The following is a 10374-nucleotide window of genomic DNA, read 5'->3' on the forward strand; positions in this document are numbered from 1 at the left end:
GACCTCTCGTCAAAGTAAACGTGCCGTGAAGTGAAAACTCGGTGTGAAACCGGATCATAGCAACGATAGCCTTTGGGTGGGACGGACATGCTCTGGAGTGACGACGAGCAGCTCAAGGTGTGGTACCTGATGGAGCGCGGCCTCATCCTGAACCAGATGACGGCGACGGCGCCGCCAACTCCCACGCCGCGCCAACGCCGCCGCCAAGCCCGAGCGATGATGCCTCAACGACGCCCAGCAGCACAGAAGCTGCTCCGACGCTTCCCAGCCCGCGCACGCCGACGCCGGAGACCGACACACCGCCGTTTGATGCATTGCCTACGTGTCCTTTCTTTTTGCACGCGTAACTTTTCATTTGATCGCCGAACTATAGCAAGTTGATCGCGGGACTCATGGCATTTTTTGAAGCGGGAATGGACCAAGTTTGAATTTGCGACGCCTTGGGAGCGGCACCTGGGGCGTGGCTGGGACCTAGACCGCCACTAGGGCCTAAAAATCATCGGGCGAGCGCTCGAAAGAGCGCATGCCTATGCGCTGGGGGCCCGAACAAGTAGAGATGCTCTAAGACGGTGCGTTCACGTTGACGAGCTCCTCACCGTCATTGACTGCAGCGGCAAGATGTGAAACCCTACCAGCAAGGGTGATGGCTGTAACAAAAATGTCAGCTTCCAAAACAAAAATAAAATGTAAACCAGGTTAAATCTTTCTAATCGTTGCTTAAAAGGTCAGAATAGTGATTTCAGCCGGCAGTGGAGTAGAAAAATAACTTGGCGCTTGGTGATAGTACGACCAAAACGAACCCTCCTGACAAGTGACAGGATTTGTTTTTGGACTTCGAGGTGCTCTCTGACCGGCCGCCTCCGCCGATCGAGAGGGAAGCTCCCAAGGTCAGATCTAAGCTCATCCATCTCTTGTCTCAGTCCATTCTACCAAAATCCACCGCAGCAGCAGCAGCAGCCCCGCCAGAGCCGTCGGCGGAGGTAGCAGCCATGGAGATGGTGGTGGGCGCGTCGGAGGCGACGATGAAGTCGCTGCTGAGCAAGCTGGGCGGGCTGCTGGCGCACGAGTACGCGCTCATCCGCGGCGTCCGCGGCGACATCCAGTACATCAACGACGAGATGGCCAGCATGCAGGCCTTCCTCGTCGACCTCGCCCCCCGGGGCCACGACAGCCGGATGAAGGACTGGATGAAGCAGATCCGCGATGTCACCTACGACATCGAGGACTGCGTCGACGACTTCGCGCACCGCCTCCCGCACGACCCCGCCGCCGGCGGCGACGTCTGCTGCGCCTTCATCGTCTCCCCGGTCTACGAGATCTGGACCTGGCGGCCTCGCCGCACCATCGCCTCCTCCATCGCCGAGCTCAAGGTGCGCGCGCAGCAGATCGGGGAGCGCCGGACCAGATACGGCGTCGAGAACCCCAAGACCTTGGAGGGCGCACCTCCCGTCGGCGGATTCGATGTCGCCGAGTACCAGCACACCCCCCTTGCGCTCGTCGGCACCAAGAAGCCCGTCGGGGTGGAAGAGGAGATGAAGGAGCTCGGCAAGTGGCTGACATTGCAACAGCCTGCCTCCTCAGATCCTGCATCCTCCCAGGCGGAGGCTCCGAAGCAAGCCCATGCTGTGTTGTCCATCGTTGGCTTCGGAGGGGTCGGCAAGACGACCATCGCTATGGCCTTGTACCAGGAATACGGCGATCAATTTGACCGCCGGGCCATGGTCACCGTGTCACAGAGTTCTGACATTGATGCAATATTGCAGACCATACTCAGTCAAGTTAGGCCTCAGTCCAAAGATGATAGCGAACAGCAAGGCAGCTGCGGCGGCGGCCCCTCTGGGAAGAAACGCCTCATGGCTGCCATTGGAACAGTATGTGCTAGTATCATGCCCAAGTGCAGAGAGCAGCGAGGTGGTAGCACCTCCCAGACAACACGAAATCTCAAGCAGCAGTTGGAGGAGTACTTGGATGGAAAAAGGTACAACATATATTCATGTTGAGTTTTTCTTTTGAGAGAGATTTTCATGTTGAGTTTGTGTGTTGGTTAATTAGTTCATCACTAAATTGTAGAGCTGCATAGTACTACTATGTAGGAACATAACCATTGTGAATAATTAAGGATTGTCCCTATGCAAATCATACATCTTATTAAAAGGAAGGAATGAATGGTTTAAAAGGAAATAATCAATTGTTATTTGACCATAACCACATGGTGTTGGACATTTAATCAAGATTGCAAGAAGCTTTATACATGTTAAAAATAAGAAGGATATGCCGGTTTAATACTTCACTTTTTGTCATAACTGAATTATTGTGTAGTCATTTTCCTTGCTGTTGAACGAGGTTGCCGAGTAAAGGCAAGCAGGTGTTGGTGTTGGTGGTTTGCAATGATTTTGAGAAGTTGGCGGAGGCTTTTCTTTACATGTTGGTGTAACGAGTGGGTCTCATGTCTACCTGAATGTTCACATTTGTGGTAGACTTGTTAATATTTTCTATCTTCTATAAAAATATGGTACACCTTTGGCGTACTCTCGAAAAAAAAGCTAACATCCACCCCATTTAAACCCCATGTTATTTTTACCTCTGCACTGTAAAGAGCTTATTTGATATTTATTTTTCATTCTCATTGCAGTTACTTGCTCTTAGTTGATGATGTGTGGTCTACATCTATGTGGGAGAAGATAAAGTTTTCATTGCCTAAAAGTAAGAAAGGCAGTAGAGTAATAGTTACCACGCGGTTTCAAGCTGTTGCAAGTCTGTGCAGAAGAGATAACGGAGATCACATTCATAAAGTGGTCGTACTTAACAAGGACAAGTCTAAAGATTTATTCATGACTGAATCCGAAATTAGCAAAGAAGCCAAGAACAAAATTCCAGAAATACTCTGGCAAATGTGTGGGGGTCTGCCATTGGCCATAGTTACCATGGCTGGGCATGCCACCTGCAACGCAGACAAACTGGCAACTAAGTGGAGTGAACTTTGCAATGCACTGGTACCAGACTCCGGGAAAGCTCTTGGCCAGGACGGAGTCACAAGGATACTCTATCACTGCTACAATGATATGCCTGGTGAGATCAGGACTTGCTCCTTGTATCTATGCATATTTCCAAAGGGTCGCAGGGTCAGCAGGAAGCGGCTGACGAGGCGATGGCTAGCAGAGGGATTTGTCAGTGAGAAGGATGGGCTGAGTACGGAAGATGTTGCGGATGCATACTTCAATTATCTCGTAAGGAGAAAAATTATACGGGCTGTGGACCACAGCAGCAACGGCAAGGTGAAGAGCTACCAGGTGCACGACATGGTTCTTGAGTACATCGTATCCAAGGCAAGTGAGGAAAACTTCGTCACCGTGGTCGGCGGCCACTGGTTCATGGCGCCACCTAGCAACAAAGTCCGCAGGCTGTCTCTCCAAGGCGGTGACTTGAAGCACAAGAAAACAATGGAGAGCATGAATTTATCTCATGTCCGATCTCTGACCATGTTTGGGAGCTTGGCTGAACTTCCTTCTAATTCATTGAAGTTTGGAATTGTGCAAGTACTAGACCTCAATGGTTGCAAGGATTTCAAACAACATCATGCCAAGGAGATATGCAAGATGCTTCTACTCAAGTATCTAAGCCTCCGACGGACAGACATAGACAAGATTCCCAAGAAAATTGGAAAGCTCCAGTATCTGGAGACTCTTGATATAAGAGAGACCAATGTGACAGAGCTGCCGAACACCATCTGCCAGCTTGAACGAGTGGAGAACATACTTGGTGGGAACAAAAGAACACGGAAGGCACTGAAGCTTCCTGAAGATCTGAAGAAGGGAACAATGAAAAACCTGCGCATACTGTCAGGTATTGAGATCGTTGAGGGACCAGCTACAGTGGCAGACTTTCATCATCTAACTGATTTGAGGAAGCTCACCATTTACAGGCTCAAAATCAAGAAGGGTGGTAAGCTTTTCGGAGAACTGAGCTCCTCGATCGAGTACCTTGGTGGCTATTCTCTGCACACCTTGGTGATCGATGATGAGTCGTGTGAGTTTCTGAAATCACTAGGTGCTCTCTCTTCCCCTCCAAAGTTTCTCAATGCTCTTGAGCTGTCTGGCAAGCTAGTTGAGCTCCCAGCATGGATCACAGAGCTGGATGCCCTCACGAAGCTGACCCTCTCGGTGACCATGCTCACTTCCGCTGTTTTAGCCCAGTTGAGCAAGCTCAAGACATTGTTCTCGCTCACATTTTCAATTACTGCATCAAAGCAAGATCAGGAAATAACAGCCATCATCGAGAAAAACAAAGAGCACTCTGATGGAGAGATCATAGTTCCAGCCGGTGGATTTGAGAACCTCGAGCTACTTCGCATCCTGGCTCCTTCAGTGCCGCTGCTAAGCTTTCGAGGGAATGCTTTGCCAAAGCTCGAAAGGCTTGAGCTGCGGTTTAGCATGTTGGAGGGACTGTATGGCTTAGAAAACCTTAAAAAGCTCAAAGAGGTGCATCTCAGGGTGCACAAGGAAGCAGGCGAGTTTACCAAGTCATTAGTAGAAGACATGGCAACTGCAGCCAGGGAAGGTAACAAGTGTCCAAAAATAATTGTTGATCAGTATTATGGGTGAGAATGAACCCCTGCCCCCCAGTTAAACATAGGCACATCAAGTCGGTTAGATGGTAGGCTTGTTCGCCTTTGGCTATACATCGTGTATTCGTGTGTCACCTGTTGAGTTTCCTTCGAGGGTTTTCTGTTCTGATCCGCCATGTACTCGTCTATCAATTATTATTGTAGTCTGCGCGCAGGATGAAGACATTATTTTCCTTGATATTTATTTGTAATTCTATAGTCCTTCAGTTTCATTTGAGTTCAGCCAGTGACAGTGCTCAGTTATGATGCTTGTTGTAAGAAATTGATGCTTGAGGAGGCATTCTTCTCTTAGCCTTATTGTTGTCAGAAGAAGAGAATAAGAGTGTCCATGCTGGAAAGACCTTTTGAAGGTTAAAGACATTGATATGTTAGGCACAGAGATTGTTGTGAGAAATGCACAGACAGAAATTAAAAATTAATTTGGTGCAGAGGCAAAATCATCATGTGAAGAGTGACGGACTGGATCAAGAAATATCATTTATCAATTGATAGAAAATTTAATACATGTTTTATTAGAGACATTGTCTCGTTACAAAATATAGCTCATCCTTGATAGGTTCATAAACATAAGCGAATAGGCATCTTGTAAACCAGCCTGATCATTACTGATTTTAAAATGGAAATGTATAGACAACGTCCGGGATACTAGTTCGAAATACAATACATGGTGAATTTGCTAAGAGCAAAGCTCCACGTCCGTCCTAAGAATGAGAGGACAGTTGCCACGGTGATCAGACGTGAAGGGGCTCATCCTGCGAGGAAACTAGTTCATCATCTCACAGGTTTGCTTCTCGATCTCCGTTTTCTGGTGGGGTGCATATGATGTGAACCAAACATCCATCGACATACCTGCCAACATAAGAAATGGGAGGCGAAAACTATATCAGTAAGGATAAATGGATACACTCAACATGATGACTAATTGGAAATTCTGAACATGAACAAACTAGCCTTACCCATGAGAATGTGGTCACTCCGAGTCATCGACTTGTACGATTTCAGCTTCGGTTATCACTGCGCCAGCACTTGCATCAGATACTGCTCCAGCATCCCTTCTGTCAGTACTTCTGTTGGGCAGGAAAATCTCTCGGTCGCCATTGATAGAAAGCTCGATCAGATTAGCATGGCTGGCAGCGTCTTCCCTCAGAACGTCAACTGTCTCAAAGACACAGTCACTGGCTACATGCTGTGAAGAGCACAGGAGCCTCACCGCGCTGAGGCGCTCAAGGAACATGATACCTGATGGAAGTTTATCTGCTAGCCCACTATAGAGCTTCAACTGGAGCTGTTTCAGATTTGGCATAGCCTTCTCCTGAAAGCTTACCCATGGCACAGGGCAGTCAAAACAGAAGACCTCAAGCTTCGCAAAACCTGCACTGCTGATGATTGTTACTTGCTTTCTTGGGAGGGCAACCAGTGCTAGTGTAAGAACACTCAGGCACGGCAGGCTTCCGATTATCTTCAGATCATTCGCCTCTAGTTTGCAGACCCTGATAACAAGAAGAGTAAGTGTTCTGAGCTGTCTAATCCACCCTGGAACTTTCACAAATCGTCCTTCCACCTTTAGCTCGTCAAGTTGGGGAAAGTCGGCGGATTCAGAAGCAAGTTCGTTGCTCGGATTGGAATCACCATAAATTGTCAGAGATTTAAGCTTGCTGCACTTGCCTACAGAAACCAGTAGATTATCATTCCGTGTCATGTCATCAGCTCCATCATACAGGACAACCTCAAGCTCCAATAATTCTGGCAGCTCGCTAATATCCTTGATAGCACTTGCCGAGCATGCTCTGGAGTCAACAATGCCCATCACCTGCACTGACTCCAACTGGTCGATTCCTACAGGAAACTTTACTCCGAAGCAACCACTCTTACCAAAATGCAGATGTTTTAGTTTAGGAAGCTGAAGAACTTCCTTGGGAAGCTCTTCCACTTGTGTCCGGCTTACATCCAGAGTCCCCAGATTTTGCAGTTTACTGATTTGTGGAGGTAAATTGCTGATCTGTGTCCAGCTTACATCCAGAGTTTCCAGACGTTGCAGATTCGAGATTTCTGGAGGGATTTCAGTGACTTGCGTCCGCTTGAGACTCAGGTACTTCAGTTTGATCATTAGGCATATATCATCCATATCAGACTTGACTAAATCCTTGCAGCCATCTAGATCCAACACTCGTACATACTTCAACTGCTTGAATGAAACCGGATTAGCAGGACCAAGCATAGTCACAGAACGAAGATTGGTCAGATTCATGCTTTCTGTGATAGTCAGAAGTTTTGAATCAGAACATTGTATAAACAAATGGATGGGCATCACTTTCATATGTGGCTCAGACTCGGACAGAATTTTAGCAAAGTTTTCTTCTTGTGATATCAGTCTAAGAACATAGAGCATCATAAAGGTAACTTCATAGGTCTCTTTTCCTAGAAAGTTAGCATATTTCACCGGCTGAATTACATTCCGGTTGATGAGCTCATCAAAGTATCGCCTTGCCACTTCCTCACGACTAGAGTCATTATCTTCAGGGATAAGTCCTTCAGCAATCCATTTCCTAACCAAATTATCCCTCTGAATTATTTGGTTCCTCGTAGATGCAGCTAAGTACAGCAAGCAAGCCCTCAGAGTGTTGGGAAGGTCGAAGTAGCTATATGACAGACTCCTTGTCAATGCTTCCATGCACTGTAAATCCCCGCGCGGAAAATGTAGAGACTTCATCATCTCTTCGCATGTCTCCTTTATTTTTTTAGCAGAAAATGAAAAAATTGCTGAAGCAATGGTTATTATTGCTGAAGGCATACCGCCGCAGATTTCCAAGATCTCATCAAATTCAGTAAATGCATCATGGCAACTGTTCTCTGAGTTAAAACAACTCTTTATAAACAATCTTTTGGAATTTTGGTATCCAAGAGGCATAATTTTGTATATCAAGTCTTTGCTCTTTAAGCAACATTTTTCAGCTATCTTATTAACACGAGTTGTAGTAATTACTCGGCTACCGCAATCATTACTCGGTAAACTCAACAAGATGATATCCCAAATATTTGCTTCCCATAAATCATCAATTACGATGAGGTACCTACCAAAAATTGCCAACAAAATCAAGAACACTGTGAGGCCAAAAGAACAATAAATAGTATTAGTAAGAATTAAGTATACAAGGTATTAAGGATATATTTGCTCATAGTCGGATGAAACTAGCCATCACAAAAGTGATCAAATAAAGCCAAATCACCAAATGGGCAAAACAGTGCATGTAAGGTAGCCCTGCAATGAGATTGTGATGAGAAACCTGAACATGATGACAATACCACAACCTACTGCCTTTCATAAATCATCAGTTATGCTAAAGTGTATCACGAAGTTTGCCAACAAAAGGCAACAATAGAGGAAGGCTTCACAACAGTAATAATCAAGATTAGAAAGTTTTTTTTAATGAGAAGATTTGGAAGAGTTAACATAACTAAGGTACTTTGCATGATGAATAAACACACAAACTGCATCACTTCAAAGACTAAAGTCACTCAATGAGTTACTTCCGTCGAGGACTTTGATGTAGTTACTCAGGGGATAACAAGTTTTGCAGTTGAAAAAAACATCCAAGTGGCGTACCTCTTGGTCCGAAGGAAAATTTTAATTTCATTAAGGAGCTGATTTTCATCCTTTGCTCTGTTATCCAAATAGCTTTGCTTGCCAAGATCATAGAGAATGTGCATGAATACTTTCTTCATGTTAGGATTCCGAGATACAGGGACGAAAGCTCTGCAACCAAACTGCATCTTAAGCTTATCATACACTGCTTTGGCAAGGATAGTCTTACCCAATCCCCCGAATCCAACAATTGAGAGTATCTGGAGTTGACTGTCCCCATTGTATAGAATCTGCACAAGCTCGTCCCTTGCATGCTCAACGCCGACGATCTCTCCCTCGTCTGCATAGACCTCTCCCTCCTCTGTGTCAAGAGCTCTTATGGGCAGGGCCAGTATATCAGGTGCAACATTATCAACCTTGCTGCTTCTATTACACCTCTTGGGCATATTCAGTACCCGTTGCTCAATGTCTCTGATCGTGTGAGCAATCTGATAACGAGCCTTGCCCTTTGTGAACAGGTTGGCCATCTTCTTGGTGAACTCTTTGCCTTCTTCCATAAGGACCAGAATGTCGTCGACATCTTTTTCGATGACATATGACAGCTCCCTGGCATTGTCTGCCCAGAGCAAGACCTGGTTGTCAAGCTGTTCCCGCGGCAACTCCGCCAACTTGCAGAGGACAAACTGCATGCTCTTCAGCTGTCTTGAGAGATGCTCGAGGTCTTTCTTTTCGTACTTCAGCAGCTTATACTCATCCATGAGGAGGAGCTCCAACAGCTCAGGGAAGAGGGAGCCCATGGCCCCCATCTCAACATCCATGCTCGATTGGTCACTCCCTGTCCGTCAAAAAAAAAGCGAGTGACTGGCGTCAGTCAGCTTATAGTATAAAATAGTGCACACAACTGGTGGGCATGAAAAATGATTGCCATATCTACAACATTTGACAACTACTCCCTCCGTTCGGAATTACTTGTCACAAAAATGGATGTATCTACAACTAAAATACATCTAGATACATTCATTTCTTGGACGAGTAATTCCGAACGGAGGGAGTACATTGACAGACATATTACATAGATACAGAAAAACAGCACCCTTGGAAACTGCTACTCCTTCAGATCCATATTAATTGTCGATCAGACGGCACTGAAATACGTCTAGGTACATCCATTTCAGCAACAACTAATACGGACCGGAGGGAGTACCTATGTTCGTAATCATAAGACGTTTTTGCAGTTCAACAGAGGGTGTACTATATATAGCAACCATTGAAGTTGGAAAGTATCAGCCATTTTTCTCCACGGTACAATAAATCAATGCTACTGACTAGCTACTTGAGCAACAATAGAAGACAGCTGCACCGGGTACTGAACTACACTGTATTGGCAAAATTTGAGAGTGGTGGTCCAGCACTATCTACTTAAACCTACTGCAAGTTCCAACTGTTAAAGATTAACGTTGATAAAGAATCCATGGAAAGGAGATTAGGGAACCGGATTAGTTACCAGTGGTGGCTGGTGGGGACTGCCGGACAGTAGATCTCGTGGAGAAATACGCCGCGACGCCGGACTGTAGCTTTTCCGTGAGAGAGCGCGACGAAGACGCCGCCTCCGACCGAGAAGAGCGGGATAAAGACGATGCCGGCGTCTAAGGCGAGCGGGAGATCTAGAGCGGTGGCGGCCACGGCGAGATCTAGAGTGGTGCTGTGACTGTTCAGTTGAAGATTTTTTTTTTTTTGAGTGGAGTTGACCTTATCCCCTTCCCGGGATAACACGCGGCCCACATATTCCGGGAGTGAAAAGCCCACTCTCTATTTTTTTTTAACACAGTACAGACACAAGCGCTCATACACACGCGCATACACTGATCCTTATGAACGCACAAACGCACATCCTACCCCTATGAGCACCTCTGAAAAACTGAGCCGGCATATCATCTTGAAATTTACAAAGTCACCGTAGGCACCTCGTCGTCGACGGAAACGTCTCCTCCCACTAAATGCGCATCGCCAGAAATCCTGAAATAAATTCAAAAATAAATGCGAGCACCAGGACTTGAACCCTCATGGGCTGGGATACCACAGTCCCTTTAACCATCCAACCACAGGTTGGTTCACCAAGCCCACCCTCTACTTAAAAGACTGTCATTATCTAAAAGAAACTTTAAAG

General features: G+C 46.2%; 2 protein-coding genes across 2 annotated transcripts; one reads left to right on the forward strand and one right to left on the reverse strand.

Annotated features, from left to right (window-relative positions):
* The first annotated feature begins 808 nt into the window (after positions 1-808).
* LOC119361625 (disease resistance protein Pik-2-like) lies at positions 809-4802 on the forward strand. Its single transcript, XM_037626753.1, has 2 exons — positions 809-1978; positions 2633-4802. The coding sequence occupies exons 1-2, from the start codon at positions 990-992 to the stop codon at positions 4599-4601; spliced, it is 2958 nt and encodes a 985-aa protein (XP_037482650.1). The 5' UTR covers positions 809-989; the 3' UTR covers positions 4602-4802.
* Positions 4803-5084: 282 nt separating this feature from the next.
* On the reverse strand, positions 5085-9908 carry LOC119361626 (disease resistance protein Pik-2-like). The gene is made up of 4 exons (XM_037626754.1): positions 9712-9908; positions 8229-9042; positions 5581-7695; positions 5085-5473 (listed from the first exon to the last, which is right to left on the reverse strand). The coding sequence occupies exons 2-3, from the start codon at positions 9023-9025 to the stop codon at positions 5595-5597; spliced, it is 2898 nt and encodes a 965-aa protein (XP_037482651.1). The 5' UTR covers positions 9026-9042; positions 9712-9908; the 3' UTR covers positions 5085-5473; positions 5581-5594.
* Positions 9909-10374: the final 466 nt, after the last annotated feature.

This window comes from Triticum dicoccoides, chromosome 2B (assembly GCF_002162155.2).
Source record: "Triticum dicoccoides isolate Atlit2015 ecotype Zavitan chromosome 2B, WEW_v2.0, whole genome shotgun sequence".
Classification (NCBI taxonomy): Eukaryota; Viridiplantae; Streptophyta; class Magnoliopsida; order Poales; family Poaceae; genus Triticum; species Triticum dicoccoides.

Excerpts from the sequence above, each read along its gene's own strand:
- LOC119361625 (XM_037626753.1), top strand. The coding sequence starts at position 990 with ATGGAGATGGTGGTGGGCGCGTCGGAGGCGACGATGAAGTCGCTGCTG. Across the intron at positions 1,979-2,632 it reads GAGTACTTGGATGGAAAAAG|TTACTTGCTCTTAGTTGATG; the intron begins GTACAACATATA and ends TTCTCATTGCAG.
- LOC119361626 (XM_037626754.1), bottom strand. The coding sequence starts at position 9,025 with ATGGATGTTGAGATGGGGGCCATGGGCTCCCTCTTCCCTGAGCTGTTG. Across the intron at positions 7,696-8,228 it reads ATTTTCCTTCGGACCAAGAG|GTACCTCATCGTAATTGATG; the intron begins GTACGCCACTTG and ends AATTTTTGGTAG.